At 33.0% G+C, this 23,971-nt stretch overlaps 1 protein-coding gene across 2 annotated transcripts in view; it reads left to right on the top strand.

Moving 5' to 3' along the window:
• Positions 1-23,971, top strand: part of LOC130898420 (atrial natriuretic peptide-converting enzyme) — a 48,868-nt gene that overhangs the window by 3,022 nt on the left and 21,875 nt on the right. For both annotated transcript variants that reach the window (XM_057807710.1, XM_057807709.1), the window contains exon 2: positions 18,867-19,200. In XM_057807710.1, the coding sequence (XP_057663693.1) occupies positions 19,147-19,200 (54 nt within the window). In that variant the 5' untranslated portion in view covers positions 18,867-19,146. The remainder of the gene's footprint in view (positions 1-18,866; positions 19,201-23,971) is intronic.

Here is a 23,971-nt window from a genome sequence, read left to right on the forward strand (position 1 = left end):
GTGTCTTAATATAGGCAAGCGGTAAATAAAATCTGAAATGCAAGTACATTGGACACTTGTGAAAAATAAACATGATTCTGGCTAAAGTTCTTTCCGTCTAATGAATAGGGATTAACGTCATCTAAAGCTTTAAGATTGTCCTTATAGTTACTGGAATAAAGATCAAATATCTGGTGAGTATTGTGTGTGAGGCAGTACTCAAATTAATAAAATTTTTCTTGAATTGTCTTTGTGTGGAATAACCCTTTTTCTATTAACAATCGCTTAATATGTTTAGCTCAGGGATGTAAACCTTGTATTGCAGTACTTTTTGATGGAGATAGCCACTGGCTTCAAACAGTTCATGAGATACTCAATCATCTCAATCCAAGAATATCTGCTGCAGATATTCTTGTATGGTCGACTAAAGTTGGTTAAGGATTTTGAGATGTCTAATACATTTCCATTTCTGCCTTTAGCATGTCGTTGTTTATCGGCCTTCCTAATCGATAGGATTCAGAGACTAAAAATTATTTAATCTAAAGTTCTAGTAACACGTCGATACTCTGCATACCCCGTAAAATATATGGGCGTAACTATCAAGTAGAATGATAAGGTATAAATTATGAATCCAATTGATGAATTGTGTGATGTTCAAATTGGAATTGGAGTACTTAATATATAATTTTCTACCCTCAGGGGATATGATGGGTCAATTCTTCATTATAGGATTCTAGTTTTATTCTGTCATTTTCGAATCGAAGAGCCACACATTAAATGAATATCAGATGTGAATTTTGAAGACAAAAATTAATTCCATAATCTAGAAGAAATGATAATTTTCACGAAAATAGGTTGGAAACCGCTTATTTTTTGAAACATTTTAACCAATCAAGCTACCTAAATGTCTAATTATCAAGGATCATAAGAACATCCAGTATTACACTATTTTTGAGCTAAAAGGAATACTCTACGAGTCCTGAATTCTATAGTCAATTCTTAATAATTTTTTGACACTAAATACATTGTTACATTTCTAGAAGCAAACAGTTTTCTCAAAATATAATAATATCTCTTAAAAAATGAACGATATTCTTCTATGTCAAATATTATTCTACATTTTGATCCACTTGGATAAATGTGGTGAGCAGTGGCGGAGTAACAGGAGGACGGAAGGGGCTGACCGCCCCACAATTGTGAGTAGTTTGGAACATTTTCAAGATCCAACAAAAGCAAGATACAAGATCAGGAGCAAGCCTGCTCTTGCCGGCTATTTATGATTTTACATATCTAACCTACGAGTATATACAATTCTGGCTTTCTATACTGGAGGAAGTAAATTTAGTTCATCAATATTTGCAGTCTTCAAAAATGATTCTGGATACAGGAATCACCAAACTAAACGCCTTGAAGGAGTATTTAGTGATCTAAAGAACCACGATTTTAGACAGTGTTGTAACTTTTGACATGCAATGACATGGAGATCAAACAAATCAATAATATTTTCCAAATTATTGAAACAAAGTTTATGCTAGCAGCTTCAGATGACGCTCTGGCTGTAGCAGTTGACAATCTGATACAAATTTATGGTGAATTTGACAAGAAGCAAGTTTTCCAAGAAACAAAAAGGTACCGCAGGCATGTAAAAGCCACCGATACAAGTATGGACGTTGCTGCCAAATGGAGAGCGAAACTTAAACTGATTAAAAATTATCTTCGATCTAGAATGAGTCAAGAACGACTGGCTAATCTAGGCGTGTTTCCAATAGAACGAAAAAATTCAAAAGAAATCGATTTCTTAGAAGTTATTGAAGAGTTCAGTAAATTGAAGGCACGAAACCACATATAAAACGCTTCAAAAAATAGAAAAAATTATCTTTGATTTATTTTATTTAATTATTTTTGTCGATCGATTCGTATTTTAATTTCTTCACCCATATCCATTCCAAATGTGAACTGAATGGAAAGCTTATAAAACTATATTTTTTAAGGGGGCTGGGGGGCCTCATTTAGCTTTGCCGCCCCGAGCCTCTGACGAGCTTAGTCAGCCAATGGGGATGAGTAATCAAACAACGAATTCTTTCGGCATTTTTTATACATACATTTTGACCAACGAGTTGGAACACCCTTTTTAAACATTTCGTTCAGCAGTTTTAGTTGCCGTGCTGTTAACAAAAATTAATAGGAACCGAACTCTTCTCGAAGATGTAAAGTAGGAGACCCCCGAACCGTAACAATACGTTATAACATCCACTTTGAAAATAGAAGAAGTTCAAAAAGTGGTATAATATGATATCTAATAATGTAAGGAAAATCTACAGCTTGTGACTAATAGAGAACAGGATCGTGTCTCTCTATATGTTATTAGTGACTGCATTTGTTACCATCGTTTCGGCTTCTGGTTTCTTTCTCTGAATCATTGCCTCTATGATGATGTTTTGAAAGACACATGTTCATCTTTATATATTTCTCAAAATACATAGATTTTGTGTGGCCGATAATAAATAAAACCTATTTAGGGGCTCAACTATTCTCTTCAGCTTTTTCTCTAGTATGTTTTCATATATCTTGGAGCTAATGCTTGATAAGGTAATGACTCTATAATTTGTGCAAACCGTGGTGTCTTCTTTCGTAAGTATCGGAATCAGAACTCCCGTCTTCCAGTTCTCGAAGACTATGACCATTTTCCAAGCTTCATTAAATATTCTCAATAGCAATAATTTTCCGTATCTACTTAGATTTATTATCATTTCAGGTTATGCCCTGCCCATATAACTCTCTTTAGATTTTCTATGCTTTCTTAATATTCTCCATTGTCATTAGTTTTTGTCTTTTGTTATGCTCCGTGTATTCTTCTGGTTTTTCTTCCTGTGTGTAATAATGATATAATCGGTAGTTTGTAGAAGTATTCCTTCCACGTTTCCTCATTCCCTAGTCATTATTATTGTTATTATTTCGTCGTTTTTCTCCTTTATTGTTTTATGTCATATTGTTCATATTTTACCTTAGATTCTTTCTTGTTTTATGAAAATGCTTTTGATTTACTTTTGCATCTTCCTCCATTTTTCGTCCAAATTCCTCCCTTGATACTTTCTTACATTGTTTCACTCTCCTTCACTTCCTTATTGTATAGAGTTTTCTTTTCATTTGAAAATTGTTTACGGTCACACTACAATCATAATGATATATCATTATTATTGTTTTAAATCACCGTTTTTACAAAAATGTGAAACAATTATTATTTAAATGCAATATTTATTACCCTCAAGGCACCACAATTTCTAAACCGTTATAAATTTATTAATAATAAATTGAAATTATAATTTCCTCATTTCACGAGGAAACTTAACAATCCAAATAGAGTAATCTATTATTAATACTTTTTATCATTGTCGATAACTATCACGTTTATGATTTACTAACAATATTATCTCTAGATTGGAAATCGGAACTTTTACTTTTCAATTTTTTCATTTAAGTAACACAGCGCCAATTACAATTTCAAACGACAAAAACAAAGCTACTATAAATAAAGTGAAAGTACGATATGAAAAGACGTTTTTGCTACAAATCAATTTTGATCTCATTAAAAACATAACAACTACAGAAAGTATGTTATCTTAAGACAAGATATGTTGTTGAAGATTAATATTTCAGTTATCACTTTCCGTTCAGGATTAAACTGATGTTTATTCGTTACTTTGCTTACCCTGAAATCCTGGTATTTAGGATAGGTACTTGTTGGGGTGAGTTTTGCGAGAAAGGGCTTCGGGAATTTTCTAATCATACCATCTTAAAGCAACAAATTAGCAACAAAATATGCCGTCAGGCCTGTATTCGCAGCTATTTTATGCAAAATGGCTGCCGCAGCTCAATGTCGTAAAATCAGGGGGTGTGTTTTGCGGGTAGGAGCTGTTTTGGGAATTTTTGGATCATACCATCTTAAAGCAACAAATTAGCAACAAAATATGCCGTTATGCCTGTATTCGTAGCTTTTTTCGTTACCGAAACGGCACAAATAACAAAATTAATTTTTGGGCAACAAATTATGGGCTCAGTCCGTGTCGTGCCCTATGAAATTGCTGCCGCAGCTTGTCCGATGTCTTAAGTGCGGAACGGAAGATGTCTATCCACTACACTCTTCTTTTTTAGCTATAAATAAACATTGTGCAGCTGAAACAACGTTGTCATGTCTCACACAGTAGAAAAGCGACATCTGCTGACATTGTTGTTATATATATGAAGGCGTAGAAGAACACAACAGTGGTGGATACCAATTGAAAGGTATTTAACTGCGGTATTTTATATGTTGTATGATTAATTTCGACAGCACGATAAAATTCGACTATTAACAATAACAACACGAATTTTTTTTTCAATCAGTGCGTACTGTAACTAACATTATAGATAGCAGAAAGTCGTAAACTTTCTTGGATCCGATCAAGCGAACCCTCCGATGTGGTCGTGATAACGGATCTCGGAAGTTGTGTGAACAAGCAGCAACTTCGGACCGTCATGTCATCTCGGAACTCAGAATCGGATGCAAAGGACACATCACCTTAGATGCTTAACATCAAGAAAAAAAAATTTAAATATTAAATTTCATTGTTATCCCCTAGTTTTTGTGATTTTCTCTCGTATTCATCTGAGTGCGGAAACATAACGTTTTTTGATAAGAATAAACTTAAAATTCGATAAACCTATTCTATGAATAAATTGTTAGTTTAGTTGTGCAGAATTTGCAAATTCGTATCTAAACCATTTGGAAGTGAAATATTTACATATTCCAGATTATTTCATTATTGTATAATTTCTTCTTTCTCTTATGCGGGCTGTTAATACTCCTCATTTTCTATTCAACATTATTCTTAGAGTTTATATTTAATACTAAACAAATCTTCCTCAATATAGCTGCTAACAAGTTTTGTAGTAATTCTTGATATTAGTGTCCTTCTTAGTATGTAATTCCGAATGGTGACGACTCAAAAAAACTGTCTGTGTGAGTTTTAAAAAAAAAGCCAACGTTTCGATCTCTTATTTGATCATTTTTAGCCTTGATAAAGATCAAATAACAGATGTTCGTACTGGCTCCAGAATATATTTACAATTCTAATAATTTCCAAATATTATCTGTGTTTGGCTTTTTCCCCCAAGTTTTTTCCCAACGACACTGATAAGGTTATTTTTGATTTCAGCCACCCAAATATTTGACAGTCGTACACTCTTCTTATATTTGCGTAGGCGTATGGCCTTTCTGAAACAAATATTCAATGATTGCTCGATACTCATTTTTTTCTATTTTAAGAAAATACAGACATAACCCCCATCCCAAGTCGTCTAACTGACCTCCAAGGCCTCTTTGTGACTCGTACCATTGAACCAAACAACTCCGCAGCTAAGGAAACTCTTCTCACCCTCTGGCTCGCCAATGGACGGCTCCTTGCCTCAAAGCCCAAGAGAAAACTCTCCTATCCGCCTCTTCGATTGCTGCAACAGCATAGTTAGACCTCCCTGAAATCTACCTCAACTTCTTAGATGGTTTTCTCAGAGCCATTAGATAAAACTTTATCATTCACACTTCTTTGAACGTCGGCACTGCAGATTTTCTGTGGTTTTCCTGTTAACTGGTGAACTGGTCCACCAGCCAAATGGCTGACGATAGGGAATGCAGCTGCAGCCTACTCCCCAGTTAAATTAAAAATAAAGAAAATTAAATTGAAAAAACAAGCACAGAAAACAAAAAAAAATTCACCAAATTGGAAAGAATAGTTTTTTTATGCAGCTTTCGTTTCTTCTCCTACGAGCCACGTTTGGTCGTCCGTTTTTTTACTTTTTTCAACCTGAAGTAGCGTAATTACAAACCTTTCACAACAACCTCAGCCCTGCAGAGGAGCATCCCCCATATCAGGGCCAATTCCAATGAACCTCTCTATAAAAAATTTCATCATCCTATCCAAAATGTACCCAACGAATCTCTCTCTTTATTAACATCTTCATCACAGATCGTCCACTATGAGCGAACAAGTTAAAATATGAAGATAAAGTAAAGATTTTTCGATCTTAGCGATTCGCGCGAGTCTCGGAATTTAGAAACAAAATACAAATACGACAAAAATGTATCACATTTGTCCTGAAACAAGAATGTCTTCATCTTGTTTTTGTTTTGTCTGCTTGATCTGGACTAGAAAGAAAACATCGTTTTTCTTCTTCGATAGTTTGTTTTCAAATGTGATTCAAATTCATACAATTTACTTTTTGAACACGTTCATACTATTCAAAGTGCGAACAGTGTTCATTGTTTTCTGTAGAACTCACCCAGGAATATGATTGTAGTTCATCGTATTATCAATGTTACACATCATTTCTCTTATTACACACAGAGATTATTGTCAGACAAAGGTGGTCGGCTCCTTTCAATGGCTTATTGAAACTAACAATAATTTCTTGGCCTACCTAAGAGATAATAGAATAAAGCTAAAAGTTTCATTTCCAATTTATTTTTGATTGTGCGAACAGAGTTTAATAATAGCGTATAAAGAATTATGGAGCAGAAATATTATATTGTTAGTTAATTATTATAATAGTTAATTTATTTATAAAAGCGTAAGACTGATAAATCATAACCTTTGCAAAAACCATATAGGATGAACCAAATAATATTAAAATAGAGATAGAGAGAGAAATAATTTATTATCAAAAATTGTTACAATTTGAGTCCCGATAAACTGAAGTTCTGAGCGTCTACAAGCGAACTCGGTGTTCATAAGCCACGTCTGCATGTCGAGTAGGTCTTGTAAAAATTGATCTAGGCGGGATTATGCTAGAGAGCTCGGAAGAGCATTTGCTGTGGTGGTAACAGTTAAACGGAGTCAGGTCAGCGACTTTTCTTCTATGCTCTAAGCAGTCCAAGTTTCCTGTCAACTCTGGTTTGCCTATAAGTCTAACTGCTCATTTCTGTATTAAGTCAAGCATCTTCAGGGTATGCTAGGGAGTCAATTTATTGTAAAGCTGCCTTGGCTAAATCTACTACGTGACTATGCCAGGACATTTTGCTCTCAACCTCAACACTAAACAAGCGAATTTGCGATGATGATGATATTTTAAGTCCAGACAGAACCAAAGATACTGAACTGCATTACCAGCCTTCTTTGTTAAAATAGCAGCCTTGGTCTTTCTGCATTGAACTCAATCAAATTGCTTCTACGCAACTCCAGAATGTTTTCAAGATTGGTATTGATAGTGGCGATCTGTTGCTGCCTACTGATTTTGGTTTTAGCCGAGTTTATGGGGGCGGTTAATTTGGACGACGAAACCAGTGTGCTATCGTCGGCTAAGCTACGGATCGGGTTTGCAAATTGTCGAGTAGAACGTTGAAGTACAGGAGAAAGAGAGTAGGTAACAAGATGCATCCCTGGGGAACACGAGCGTTTACCTCAAACCTTTCTGAAGTCTGTCCATCTATAACGATCTGGATCGTTCAATCTTTGAGAAAGCTACTAAATCAGCCGATAAGTGAGGAAGACAAATCGTACGATCTTAATTTATTAAGAATGTTCTCTCAAACCCTGCCAAATGCCTTCGATATATTCAGTACGATTGCACTCGATTCCCTACATTTCTCTAAAGCTTCAGTCCATACGTTGATAACATTAGCCAGGAGGTCCACGATTGATCTATGATTTTGTGATGTTAAACTGTAGGAAATAACCCGAGTTATTTTTTCTAGTTTTTACTGTGTCTAGGTACTCTTCCCAATTCCTCATGCGTTTGATAAAATTTAAAAACCTACAAATAAATAGGATAATTTGGCGTTTTTGAGGTCGGGAAATCGATTTACCGAAGTCTGAGTAATTGGATATTAATACTTTTACTACATCAAGAGACAGTTCCCAATTCAAATGTAAATATAAGTTTGAATAAATAAAAACGTGGGCAATAATCGGCTTTGACTTTTTCCCTACTGTACACGTTCCATCTTTTTAGCCCGCATCTCCTAAAAATAGATCCCTCGAAATAAAAACTTTTTTTCAATTTATCAATCCAGTTAAAAAGGCCGAAATGGATGTCAGCAGTAAAAAGGAAATTATGATTTTGTGATTGCAAATGATTATTGGGATAAAAGAGCACGTTCAGATCACTTTATAAAACAAAATTGGCCTTTTTGGCCAAAAAAATATTAAAAAGAACTATTAGTACAACCTGAGGAATGCACTCTCTAAAGAAGGACCTGGATTTTGGTTTATTGACACAAAACTTCCAATACTAAGTGAGTAGGAAATTGAAGAAGGTATCATTGGACCTGACCAAAAAAATTTGTCAAAGATCCTGCTTTTTATTAAGCTTCGGTCCTATTGAAATACACGGTTGAGACAAAAAATTTTAGCTGTACTTATAAATCACTGCTGCTGGATATTTATCACAAATACAATGTTTTTTACGGATAATATGGGTACAGTAAGTGATGATTACGGTGCAAGATTTCATCAAGAAAGTGCAGAATATGAGAAGCCTTATTAGGACAGATATGGAAGCCAGCCATGCTTGCAGACTACTGTTGAAGCCACTATGACTATGAGAGAAAAGCTAATCGTTCCAAAAAATTGTTTGCTGATACAGATTAGAAATTTATGTCACTACTTTAAAGATTTTTAAGTTAAATCAATAAATATGTTTCATAACTAAACTTGAATTGATATAAAATTTTATTACAATATTTGAAATAATTTTGAGGTGGCGATTCATAGTTACGTACTGTGAACCCAATGAAAAAGAAAAAAATACTTCGGTACATTGTGTAACTATTACTCGTTAACACAATATTAAAACTTTTCATGTAATGATGTTTGTAAATTCTTGTAACCACAATGATTAAAAATACTCCCTTATAGCAAAGGAGATATATCCAAAATATCAAAAACCAGTAATGTGTGTTGCTAAATGGTAATTTTAAGGTTTGTTTGCAGATTCAATTAGGATTTTATACACTGTACGCTTGATTTAGTTTGCTAACGAGATATCGATTTGCGTAGTAAGTTGGTTGCAATTTCAAAAAAATGATATAAAGTTATACGTAACTATCGTTATACAACTAATGCCTAATACCGTTAATATTTATCTAATAAAGTATTTGTGTACGACTGTACCATAAAAAATTAAATATACACGTGCTCTCACTACACAACATCTCACTCAGGATGTATGACCTTCAGTGCTTGAGACGGGGTTTTGGATAGTGTCCTGGAAGCATTTAGTAAGTAGAATATGCGTTCGTCCAAAAGACACGTGCCGAAATAGAGTGGTATATAGTAGCAAAACCCTTTGGTGAATTTGAAAGTGGGTGCGGTCACGGTTTTGAAAATACGAGGCTTCAAAGTTGTTCCAATAATGAAAATCTCTTATGCTCGTTCAAAAAATCTCTCAGTCATAAATAATTGAAATATTGAATTCAAATTTTTAAGTGTTTTCAAAAGATTTTTGTAGAATGGAAAAGAGCAGGACGTTGGGTACTATCACAGTTTTGGAAATACTTCAAAGGCTTCAAAGTTCAAACATATGCTGAAATAATAGAAATAATATAAGCTCTGATCGATTTTTTCATAAAACTGACTGCTACCAAAAATATTCCGAAAAAAAACCAATTTGATCATTGACCTTAAGTAACGTTTTTAGCACACGTGGGATCGATGGGAACTCCTGAATATATTCAACGAAATTCATTTCTGTGGAAATTTTTGTTATTTGACGATTAATTCGTGGTCAATTTGACCGGACTGATGTTAGATTCGGGCGAAAACAGTTTGGCATCAATGCATTTCTTAGGAACTTTTTTCCAATTTTGGTTACAATTGTGACGAACGTCTGATGTCTAATCGATTATATTTATTTGGATCTAGTTTGTCAATCAGTCATCCATCTAATTAATTTGTTTCTAATTCAATTTTTTAAATTTATTTATCGCAACTGAAAAACAAAATAAATTATTGAAAGAATTAAATTGAATTCATTAAATTAATTGTTCATTTTATATTGAAAATACTTTAAAACAGTTGGGATAATTCATATTTCATGTGAAATATGAGTAAATGAAACTTGAAATATTATTTAGTCATGTATGCCCTTTCGTATATAATAAAAATGATCATTATAATCATCTAGTCAATAAATGGTTTCATAACAAAACATTTTTAAAGTACTGCAGCTCTTGAGGATGTTCGTTGTTCTTCCAAATATGGTCTAACTAATAATAGTGACCAATATAAATTGAAGAATAAATGCGAGGAACAATCAATATAACAAATTAAGACAAGAAAAATAATGTTTACTTCCCGAATAAAATTCTAACAAACCGTCAGTCCACGGGGACTGATCATCTCCACTGTTTACAAATGAAAACATGGAATCGTAAACATAAATGCATTTCTATTGGCCGAAGTTGTCGAAAGGCGTATGTAGACAATTTCTTCGAAATATTCCTGTTAGGCAGTCTGAGATAAGCAGTGGTGTGGCTAGGTGAGATTTATTTATTTCATAAATTTCTTTAAATAGATTTTAGATATACAAACAAAGAAAATCTGATAATGGAATCATAATAATTGCTGAATTAACTAGAGTAAATATATTTTCCATTCATCGAATAGTTACGAAAGAGGTTGCTGTGGATCGTTCACAGAACCGAAAAACATGTAAAGAAAAACTGAAATCAGCTGACAAAGTTACTCAAGATTTTAGAAGTAATACAGCAAAAGGTAGTAAATTATTCAGAATAAAATTATACCAGTTTAGAAACATTGCGTCAAGTTTTGTCAGCATTTGGTTTTAAATACAAAAAACTGAATAAACCGATGGCAATAACCGAATAGAAATAGAATGGTGTAAAGATTATTTGCGTCAGATAAAAGACTACCGTTCTAACAGACGAATGGGGTACCAAAAGGGCTCAGTTCACGTCTGGTACCCTGTTTAAACCAAACTACCTAACAGGCAGGTACATTTTACTCGTCTATATAAGCTTTATAATTTAATATTCAGTTGTAGCAAGTTATCGAGGTATAATAATGATTTTTTTCCAAATTCCACGTAGGAATACAATTAAGTGTATCTGTCTAAATAACGGCATATAATGCCATCAAATTCATAATGATTCGATTGCCTTTTAACGAGTAGTTTCTCGCAAAAGATATACATACATATTTTTTAAAAGTATTTATAAAAATAATAAATTTATAAAATGAGGCATCTACGCCTACGGTAGATCAAACAAAATCGTCGGCAAGGATTTTTATAATCTGCAATTGATATTGGAAGAACTATAGTAATCCCTTCACCGGCATATTCAGTTAACAGAAAATATGTTAAACAGATTAGTCACACTGCACCCCTTGGTCGATAACCTTTTTTTTCTTAGAATTCAGTTTGATCATTAGTAAATTGAACCTTATTAGTCTTGGCGTCTCGGAAATAAGTTGAAAAAAATAATGAGACAGTTCAATTCGGATTATACTGAATCTTAAATGTTTGCATTATTATATTTCATCAACAAAGTCACGACGGGTCATTTTAAAAATACACGTATGACTGTCATTTTTTGTTTTTCGCTCTGCTTAACCTTTAGTAACGACCTTGGCGTCTTCGAGTATAGTTTCACTTAGTACAGCGAAGACTATGAAAGTGGGACAAAATTATTGAAGGTACCGTTAGAAGGAAATGATGGATAACATCTTGGCGGTCTTCAATACAGGCCAGGAAGTAGAAATATACTATAATAATACTAATTATTGAGTAAAGACAGATACCTACAATTTAAATTTGATTACAAACATGAATCTGAGTGACATTTTCACTTTCTTCGTTTCCTATACTTTTTTGGCTCGCTAGTACACTTATAGACGCATATAACTGACCGAATGACTTGGTCTATGCTATTAAAAGGATATTACGTTTAGATTACTTAAATTTGCAATACTCAATATAATTATGGTTGAAGTTTATATTATTTTTCACTGGATTTGTAAGATATCTCCACCAACACTTCCTGTTAACATAAAGTTTATGGAGATCAAAAAGATGCAAATAATTGTTATCAGTTAATCTGTATCTATTCTGTTGAATTCTTTCACATCTGTATCTGTATCTTCATTCAAATCAATTGGCTTTCGAAACCAAGCATAGTTCCATTTTCAACAGAAAAGAAGTGCAGCAATAATTATTGTCATCACTTTTTTAAATATAAAACAGAATAAAGGTACAAATAAATTTCTTTCTAAAAGTGTTAGAATCATTTTTCATTATTATTGATACAATGTCACCAATCTAAGACGTAACTGTGATCTACGATAAAAAATGTAATTCTGGATGGATCAAATCTATGACTGATTAAGCATTGTAAGATTAGCATTAACGCAGAAAAGACCCAAGCAAAGTTTCTCAGAAAGAATAAGTGTGGACAGAACGGGAGAAGAAATCAGATGGGTTACTAAGACCAAGGAATGAAGTTTAAGGACAAAGTAGTCTACCGAGTAGACTAGATTTGGAAAGGAAAAGGAGAACGATCTAAATTAGTACTGAAAACCAAGCTCCATCTCATCGAGGCCATTTTCATCCCGATCATTGTGTATGTACCTATGTCTAACATAAGGATACACTGCTAAACAAACTCGAAGCGCAAAAAAATCAGTTCGAACCAAGTAATGAACGTCGTTTGCTAATAAAAGCTCATAAGGGTTGAACTAGAAAAATATTCAAGAGTGTATGGACTCAAAAAAAAGGTTCGAAGAGCTACCTCAACTTTCAGATGATGTAGGTCGAAGCGCAGCAGATATCGTTCCCAGACAAGCAGTGACCGTCTCTTGTTAATCAGAACTCATCAGACCTGCTGAACTAGGAAAAAGTTCATGGATTCTAGGAGACTCAATGAACCATCCCACCATACAGATGAGGCAGCTAGAGTATTATACCAGAAAACATCTCGCCAAGAAGCCATGATCGAGAAAACAGCATTCAGCAGTAGTTACCAAAAGAAAATAAATAAGTGGGAACACCTATTAAGAGAGAGAGGAAGTGTGAAATGCTTTATTATCAAAATATTGTTATAATTTGTAGACAAAAGCTTGTAAAAACTAAAAAATAAACATAAAATTAACTGAATAAAGATACAAATAAAATAACATTTCAATATACTGAAGAAAACCACAATGAGTAACAAAATTATAGGTAATAGTAATAGGTAATAATTATTATATAACAAAAATTAATCCAGTATGCAGCATACCCGGAATTAAATATTTTTATTAGAATAGAAGTAGAAGGCAATTGCCCTCAAATTATTGCGGAATGCGGGAAAAGATAATAACGATTTGATTTCAATAGGCAAGTGATTGTGCATTTTGTTGCATTGTAATATATTGAGCCTGCATAATAGGTCAAATATACACCCACCAGAGCTTCTAAACAGAAGATAGAGAGGAGTGTATAGAGGTCACTACTCTGAGGACCTCCATTGAACCTATACAGTGATCAACGATTTTGGGAAACTCTTAATTCTTTGAGAGATTCATTATGAAAAAGACGGGTTCGCTCAAATGTGTACAAGAAGCAATTTCTATATATTTTCATTTTATTGATGGGAAAAATAAAAGGTTAAACATTTCTGTTGTTTGTTGATAGACTTTCTGAATAACTAATTACTCAATTTTAATTATCTTTTCAAGATCAAGAACAGACAAATACATAAATTTTATTAATGTCTACATAGTTCATCACGTGTCAATACATTCAAGCCTGTAATTACAAATTCCATTGTCCATGCGTAGCTACTTAATGTGCTAGAGTTAAGTGGTGTTAATGGGTTCTACTGACCTACACTGTATTGATGAAAGTAGTGTTATTTATCAAGAAATTATGTTTATGGTAACAGTCCCGTTGTTATTAAATACACCAGAAAAATGCGGAACGAATGGAAATTTAAATTTTGTTATTGATTTTTGGACGTGATTTATCGAATTGGCTCAAAAAATCAATAATCATCGATTTTTTTTTCAATTAAATTAATTAAACTCAAGCTTCAAGCTGTTCATTAAAATTATTTTCGAGAATTTATTCACTAAATATATTCTAGATTCCAATCTACCCTATTTTCGTTTCCGCTCCGCTATCGTAAACGTACATCATCGCCCTTACGAAATTATGCTTTCTTTCTGGGCCTTATATTATTTTTTTATTTCCAAAATGGATCTGTTGCATTTTTCCCTTGAAATGACGCATAACTGCTGCCGTGTTCTAGATTCGTTGGGCACACTAACAACTACCCTTTTTATACAAAATGGTGCAATAAAGATGACGAAATGAATTAATTTACAGATTAGTCCCAATCACTTTATTCTGACATAATAACTTCCTATTTAAAATTAGACAACATTACACGAATATAACCCAGACAGACATATAACCTCTTGTGTTAGGAACCATTAAGATCTGTTAATTATCTAGTTAAGTGATACAAAGTGTGCCTTCTTTTACCGTGCATTAATGTATCGTCACCGATTACTCATAAGTCTACCTTATTTCAATTTATTATTGTATTCGTTAAGATTTATTATATACTGATCAGTCCCAATGGAAACCAACGTCATAGTTAAGCGATTTCAAGTGTCCCTTAGACACTTAAAGTTCCGTTAATGTATCAAATTACTTATTTTTAGCATGGTAGTCGGATTATTGAAACCAGTTTAATTAATTATTTCCTTAGATAATGAATAGATTTTCACAAAGTAGTTTTACTGTTTTATTACAAAGAATATGGTCAATCATCATTGGTTAGCCCGTAGATACGTTATCTGGGGTCCTTATGATCATATTACATATACAATTTTTTCAAATTTAATACATACAACATAAATTAAAATCAATAATAAATCTAGAAAAAACCAAAAAAGGAATATTGTTAATTCACCAAAAATTAAACGTTGAAAAATGTGTTTATTGGAAATATAGTTTAATAACTTATAGAACATCAAATTTCCTACAATTTTGATAGTTAGCGTAAATTTATTATACAATTCAAGAATATAATTGGTAGTCAACATATTTTCAATAAGGGATATAATAGTCCGTTTACGAAAAATTCGTTTTTGTATTAACTTTCCTGGTAGCGTGTTCAGTTTAGTTCTAGTTCAATTCTTTATTCTATGAATTTTAGTTTACTCTCCTATCTATTTGACTCAAAACTCAATAGCGAAAGACATGTTTCGACAAAACCTGCTGGCACATTTCTACCAACTTCCAGCGTCTCGAAAAAAAGTTAAGATTAGCACATATACCGCAAGTTGTATTAATTTGTACGTTTGAACAAGCGTGGTGGACAGGACGGCGGCCGGCGCGGCAACAGCGTTGTACTGAATATGGAATATGCAAGTTTTTACAAGTATCTGTCGTTAAGATTCTTAAAATATTATCCGCCTGTATTGAGAAGAGAATTGAAGCTAAAATTTTAGTTCTCCACTATCAAAATCAAATAAATTTTCATGGACCACCGCTTACGATTGTGGACCCCCATTTTAACCCCCGTCGAGTCTTCCGTGGGCCCTTGGACCACTTTGGGAATTATGGCCTTAGATAGTTACTCACTTTTCAAAAAATTGGTTCCAGTAAGATCCACAAAGTTATAAAAAATTTCTGCTCAAATTTCTCACAAACGTCCTACAAACTTTTGTGATTTTTTTTAAATTTAGACAGTTACATCATTTGAATTTTCCCAAAATACTCTAAATGTTATGAAAATTGTTGTAGAGAAAACAGTTATTCAATTAATTTACTAAACACGTATTGCAACTTGTATCATTCACACGATACAAATATTTCAACATATTTCACAAACAGTTGTTTCCGTTATATAAGTTTGTTCACATTATATTATGTTAATTCAAATTTCGGCTAATCTAAATACATTATATCTAATAATTACCTTTTTTATTCACGTCAGATAGAAGACTCAACATCATTTTTAATATTTGTTTGTATAATTCTCCAACCAGATATTATTGTATTAATATTTTGAGTTCGTGTGTTATTTAAAAATTTTATTAATTACAAAGTAAAATTAATCCTAATTATCTGATATCGGGGTATATCCGCAAAGTAAGCTCTGATCGGATATGTAAAACAAAAACGAAATTTTGTAGGCACTTGCCATAGCGCGGAACAAGTTTTTTAGGCCTCCTTCATAGAAGCGTATGATTTCAACCATGTGGTAACATGTTCTTCCGGCTCGTCATCATGGCTGAAGTTTTGACCACCAAGGAAAGATTTTAGCTGTCAGAGATGAAAGTCACAAGAAACGAGGACTCGGCTGTACGGAGGATGATCAAATAGGTACGAGACAAATTCCTTTAGGAGTTTTTTTGTCCAGTTCGCAGTGTGAGGTCGGGCATTATCGTGGAAAAAAAACAAAACTCTTGATATTAATGATAGGAGCTTGTTCTGTATTGCGTGGCGCAATTTCGCAATGGTTTCTCTGTAAATATGCGCATTAATTGTTTGCCGATAGTCAAACGCCTTTTCAATCCCAAAAAAGTTGCACAAGTGTCAAAAACTCATGACCGTGATCATGAGATTTGCGGAAATTTCTTAGCAATATCACTTATTGTTAACTTACGGTTTTGTTTAAGCTTCTCTTCAATTGCGTGAACTGTCTGACCTATATTCTAATCATTAAATCACTTATATAATGTCATCCGTGAACCTAGTGAATTTTCCAATAAAATTCTCTTGGTTAAATTTTTTTATAAAACGCATCCCAGAGCTGATATCACAAGCGGTGACAAGTTCAATAAACGCTGTCATCATAAAAAAGTACCACGAATAACATGTGAGCAGCAGCGATCTGATAATGGCGTTAATTACTTCTGCTTGAGTCATGCTAGAAAGTGCGATCGCAGCACTGCCGATGATAGAAATAGAAACGGAATTTACATTGTGATACCTCTCGTATATTAAGTGTCAAATCTAAAAGGTTTGATATTACGGATATTTGGTATTAAGTTTTAAAATTATGTATTTGTGCAACAAAAATTATTCATTCCTACATGGAATATACAGTGCTTATTGTTGTATTATTGATTATTATTGCTAAAATGAGCTTTTTTCAATCAAATTAGAATTTTACTGATAAAAAAATATTTATTTTATGTACGAAGTTGTTACCAGAAGTACTTAGCCCAACAAAAAAAAAACACAAAAATTTTGGAAAAATTCATTAATTTCGACCATTTTAATAACGGATGTGTCAGCTAGTGCATTGTTTTGATGAAACAACAATTTTTTCTTAGCCAAATGCGTCCATTTTTCTTCGCTCAAACGTTGCAATAAGTTGGCAAAATACTCGACGTTGATATTTTTTTCCTTTTTCAAGATAGTCAATGAAAATTATCCCACGCACATCCCAAAAAACCGACGCCATGACCTTGCCTGCAGATGGAACGATATTTGCCTTCTTTGAAGCCGGTTTTCCATATTCCGTTCATTGTTTTGTTGTTCTTTTATTTTGGATGTGAATTGATGGACCCGCGTATCAGCGCTTTATTTTTGTGAAACATTGCCAAAAACTCGATGGATACATCGTTGTTTTTGTTCCATTGTGAGCAAATGCGGCACCCATCTTGGCACAGCTTTCCCATGTCCAAATTTTCAGTTAATATGTGATGTATCCCACTTGAAGTGCCTTCTATATCTGCTAGCTCGGGTACTTTCAGTCGATGATCTACCCTGTACCGCTCGGAGGATTTTCTTCAACATTTCTGGAGTCGTCACCTCATTTGGTCGACCACTGCGATGCTGGTCTTCGTAGGTCGAATATATCTCACTCTTGATAACGAAGAAACAGTCTTACCCAGAGAAGAAACTAGTTCAGCTTTCATATTGGTTGGACTAAAGCCTTTCAAATACAACTATTTTATAACATGACAAATTTTTTCGAGTTCACTGAAAACGTTCACTATTGATGGCTGCCAACCTAATATTGTGTAAATTGTGTACTTTTTAATACGGTGATATTTTTCAAGTAACTACGGCCATCTCTAGCTAAAGCCGGGTACTTTTGGGACCATCTTCATAAGTGTTTTAAGTTTCAAGAGGATTTGAGGTTTTTGATTATCATAAAATGCAATCCAAAATTGTGTCGCGAGATTGTGGATTAACTCATAAATGACTAAGGAAAACTAGAGAAAGTAATGTAAAATATTTGGATGAAATAATTCTTGACACTTTATTCAAAATGTACTAAAAATATTATTAGCGCCAATTTTTTTCTTTCAAATTATCGTCCTTTACTTTGTCATCAACAATATCTATTATTCAAATCATTTCTAAAAACCATTTGTATCAAGATTCAGTCAGATTTATTGTTTAGTGTATAGTAAATAGAGTGAATTTTTGAAAAATTGTTTTCTTTTGTTGATGTTTTTAGATGACCGCGACTGCATTTACTCAATCATTTTCATAGTTTTCGAAAAGTTCTTTAATCTACTGATTCGAACGGTAGACTGTGTGGCACTTTTTTTTTTAAGAAAAAACCTATTTAGTGATTTTGATCTTGTGTGTATTTAGGTATTCATTTTAAATGGAATTTGGATTTCAATATATCATATTAATCACAGATTGAATAATTGCCTTTACCTAACAATTGTCGTAATTTTTCAAATCAACGGAAATGATCCTAAACTTTTCAAAAAACTGGTCGCTTTGAATATGCAATGATAAGAACATTGAAAACAGTTTATTTTGAATGAAATTTATCATAATTTTCATGCCACTACTTATTAAAAACAATAAAAATTCATGACCACTGTTTTATGTTTTTATTTGATGATCATATGATCACGTTTTTTTTTTTTCAGGTGAAAGTTTGTAGAGAGAAAACCGTTGACGACGATACACTCATAATTTTCACGCAACATCCATTAATTCTTCAATAAATAAGAAAACAACGATAATCTAGAACTAGACTAAATTGAAGTGACTAATACACCGTGTAGAGTAAACATAACTGTTAATTGTTGACGACCTATCTACAGTTTTGATTTAATTTACACGATTTTATGTTGAATGGTGAAAAATTTGTGTTCGCGGTTGTGTTTTAGTAAAAGATGAAATATTCTTGAGGAATACTTTCGAAAAATGACGGTTTCCATGGAGAGAAAAGGACACAGGAAGAGCTCTTGGGACTCGAAGGTAAATATATATATTATATATTTGTTTAATATCTATAGCTGTAGTATTTTACTATTTTATTATTACTACAACTTGACCAACACCACACACTTTACAAATCCATTGTGGAATAAACCTTCAACGTACTAATAATACAGATTTACTACGTGGAAGAATAGATCGAAATTGTAAGGCGTAAGCTTCGGTGATTGAGGTATGCCGAATTTGGTTAGAAACCTCTTTCCAGACAATTCACAATGAGCTCTTTTTGAATGTTATTTGTCGTGTCTTTATCAGTGCTTACAGTTTCAGTTTTTTTCATCTTGTTATCCATTTTTCACATAGAGGGGCGACCTGGGCGGAAGCAAAGAATTTAGAATGTTTTCTCAGTCCACTTAAAATGACTTAAACCTTTCAAATACGTTAGAATTCCGCCTTTTCTAAGTTTCAACTGAAATTTCCCAAAAACTCTTTATATGATACTACACGATATTTTCCACTAGTTACAAAAAATAACTGTAGGCTACGGCTATACTGATTATTTAATTATGGACTGGAAATAAATGCAGAAGAAACAAAGTATATGAAAATAGGGGGAAAACCAGAAGAGAGAGCAGAATAATTGAAAACTAACAAATACAATTATGAAACAGTATCGACCTTTAACTATCTAGGAATAAGTTGGGATAAACAACCAGAGACACGATAAAGGAAAGAATAAAAAGGGATATCAAGCCAATGAAAGAAACGAAACCTACTAAAAAACGAAAACATAAACCAAACAAAACAAAATAAAAATATACAAAACCTTAATAAGACTAGTAATCACGTATGCGATGGAAAAGGGAAGAAGAACTTAAAAGAACCGAGAGAAAGATAATGAAAACTATAACAAGTACAAACACAACACAAGAGGGAGAAAGGAGAGCAAAGAAAAACGATGAAATAGAGAAAAGCTGGATAAAGAAAATATAGTGAGATACATAAAAGCACAAAGATTCAACTGGGCTGGGCATATAATGAGAAGAAAACTAACTGAAATGACCAAAAGAATAACGCAATTGACCCCATTGTGGCCAAGGAGAAGAGGCAGGTTAGGTTAGGTTAGAAACTTAAGATCACTTAATATAGAGAACTGGAAGGCAAAATGCCGGAACCGAAAGGAATGGAAAATAATAACAAAAGCAGCCAAAACAAACGATAAACTATAAAGAAAACAAAAATAGAAAATGAGGAGTAATCCACATCAAAAAAGGATTTTAAAGCGCTATAACCGGTAGCCATAATCCAAAGGATTCAAAGGATTGATGATGATAATGATGATCGAGAGACGCTGAAGTTTGAAGCAAACGTATTTCATTTGTAGTGGTGTCAGTCTCATGTCTGGTATTATTCTTCTAATACTTTCCATTAATGTTTAAAATATAAATACAAGTTCTTCATTTAATATTATATAGTGTTGTATTAACAATAATCAAATTAGTTTCAACCCTCTCTTTTGCACGCTTTGGGGAATACTTTGCACGAATACCAAAGTGGGAATCACAAGAAATGCATACATTTTTCAAAAGGAACAAGAAAAAACCCTAATGTCATTGTAGGATGCTGATTTGTTAACCTTTTCGAGAGGAATTGTGTTCTTAAATAGAAGGATTTACGCTGAAGTTTGAAGCGAGCGCATTTCATCTGTAGTACTGTCAGTCTCAATAATAGCCATACCTCGTAGATGATTCTTCCAATAACTATCATAAACCTTTAAAATATAAAAAATTTTTCAATTAATATTGTATAGTTTTGTACTTCAACAATCTCTTATACAAACTTCAGGGAATATTTTGCAGGTCACGCCAAAGTAAGAAACACAAGAAATGCAATATAATATTCGTTATTTAATACTCTTCATCTTAAATGTCAATATAATTTAAAATAATACTGAATTTTATAAAGTAGTTTCATTGAAGGAATCTTGTTTTGCGGGATTCATTTACATATATACATATGAATATCGGAATATGCCAGCTAGATTATGAGCGTTTTCGTAGTGAGGTTACAAAATTAAATACCAAAGTGTACTAATTCTAATATATTACCAAGCTTTCGAATACCCATATATTCATTATCAGGGACTGAATCTTCTTTAAAGTATTGCATTAGCTTACATTCCACTCATCCAACGTTGATTACACGATTTTTGGAAGACTTTTTTCGGAATGTCTTTGCTGTAGCTTTCTCTATGTCAAGACTAGTCTGAGAAATTCTTCCTTTCGGGCTTTTTAGATCTCCCAAACAAAATTTAATGTTAATACATTGCTCAAGATATACTTTTCAATACAGACACTGAAAGCACTTAATAAAACTTAAACGGAATCAAATTTCTTTTAACACATGAGGATGTGAGACATGTTTGTTAAAATTAATTTAGGTACTAAAATATTGAACAAACTAAGTAACAGTAGAAAAATAAATATCTTGAACTGTGATTTTGATGTCAAAATATTTTATTATAGTAGAATGTTAAAAGTAATACAGCTGGAGACAAAACAAGTCAGTTCTAAATAAACTCAGAATAAAGAACATACTTAGTGTTGTTCTGGAGGAAAGAATGACGAAGTCATGTAGGTAGAAGTTAGAACGATCTTACTTTGGAAGGAATTATATTAGAAAAACATCCCAAGAAGGATTGTTTACTATATATACAGGATATTTAATAAACCTAACAGACAAGAGCCCCATCCAAACATTAGTTGTTGTATTGTTCGGTGACACATACGCTACAACGTCTGGAGCGGACGCAATGTTTCGGAGCGCTTTTAATTTGTGCTAGATAACGGTAGCGGAGCTGAAACGTGAGAAAAGTGAACAAAACCTGAGACAGAACAAGACCAGAAGTTTGTTAAATCAACTGTGTTCTGTAATCAAACGTTAAGTTGTGGGCTTAGAAGAAAAATGATTGAATTCGGTCAAGGAATGAGAAAAATGAAATGAAGCTCCACGATTTATTCGCATAATTTAGTTTTGAATTATAACGTCCACTTGTATATACATATAAAAGTGAATCGTAACACGCGTTAAGTTTAATAAAAATGATTTCGTTTGAATAAACTAAACAAAAATCAAAGAAAATCCAACCAAAATGAAAAAAAGTACATTTGTGAAAAACTAACAATTTACATAAATCAAAAACGGCTTGCCAGCGAATGTTCAACACGTTCCCGATTACTAGTGCTGATTACTTACTCATTATTATATCTAGTACTTTTTAGGCGGAACAAACTTTTCTAATACTAAAACCGACTGTGCAGATTTGCAATTTAAATTCCTTCCACTAATTCAAAAACAGAATATAGAGTAAAAACTTTTTCGATTATTTCCGCGTTGTATTGTAATAAAATTAATATATGCCCGATTTGACACCGTAACCTGAAAATAATGTAAAATATTATACATTGAAAATGAGATAAAGGTGGGTAAGTTCTGCCTCTTGAACTGTACCTTTAATATGTAAATATTCTTAGTATAAAAGACTCGTCCTTTGTCATTAAATTCACCAATATGTGGGTGATAATGACCCACTTTCACATCCGATGTTACGATGTGTAACAAGGACATAACCATTAAAAATAAACAATGTTGTTAACAATGTTACTCATTGAAAAGAAGCCAGCGATTGGTATAGAATAACAATTTGAACAAATATTTATCTGAGTTCAATTGAAAAATTATCGCGCAATTTGTGATAGTAATTTGGAAACTATACTCTGAAATACTTGCAGTGAGTCGAACATTATGCGTTGACGCTTGGATAATATAATTACGTGACTGCCAAATTGGCTTAAAGGACTAACGATAAAACGATTTTGTACGACTACGCTTGATTTTATATTCCTTTGGCTGAGTTCAGTGACTCCAAAAGAATCGAAAATTCCTTATCCATTTTTGTAAAATGGTTGTAGATTCTTTTACAAGAAACCATTTTGCTCCAGAAGAATCAGGAATTGACATCGATTATGAGTCCTAAAAAAAATCAGAAAGTAATGCTTCTTTACTTTTTTGATAATTGAAATAAATTAATTGGAATCTATATTTGTAAAATTAAATTCTTGTTTTTAAAACGGCGAAAATTGATGTTAGAACTAATGTTCTGTCTTTTCCTTTTGCCAGGGAAAATAGTAGCAGTCGCAGTGGCGCATGGCGCCATGGTAGGCAGGAGACGTTCGAAAACTGAGCGAAAGAACAAAATATTTATTCTCATTTCTTTCATTTTCAATATATTCGTCTAAAGTTATTCCTATATTTTATATTTTTTGTCGGAGCTAAAGATAAAATTAATAAATGAGTCACCCGGTGGCCTATGGGTAGATTACTGAACCCTGATATAGACGAAGATTTGAATAAATTACGAGCTACAGGATCTAGTTATTTACGATCAGATCGATCAGCTAAACAAAGCAAGCTGGAAACCCCTTTCTTAGAAAGAAATGCAGTAACACTGAATATTATATTGTCTCATCTTTGTTTAAGATGGAAATGATATTGATGCTGAAATTTTGGATAAAAATATATTTATTTTTGAACGTAATCTCTTTTTAGCTCCATACGCTTTTCCCAACGATGACGATGTTCAATAAGTTCGATACCTTTTTTATAATAAGAATCGTCAAGCTCCTCAAAATAACCATTAAATGACGACAACACCTCTTCATTGTTGGAAAATCTTTGACCACCAAGTTTGGGAAAAGAAAAAAATCCGATGGGGGCAAATCTGACGAACAACTGTTTCGTCTTAGCCGAA

The sequence above is a fragment of the Diorhabda carinulata genome, chromosome 10 (genome assembly GCF_026250575.1).
Source record: "Diorhabda carinulata isolate Delta chromosome 10, icDioCari1.1, whole genome shotgun sequence".
Taxonomy (NCBI): domain Eukaryota; kingdom Metazoa; phylum Arthropoda; class Insecta; order Coleoptera; family Chrysomelidae; genus Diorhabda; species Diorhabda carinulata.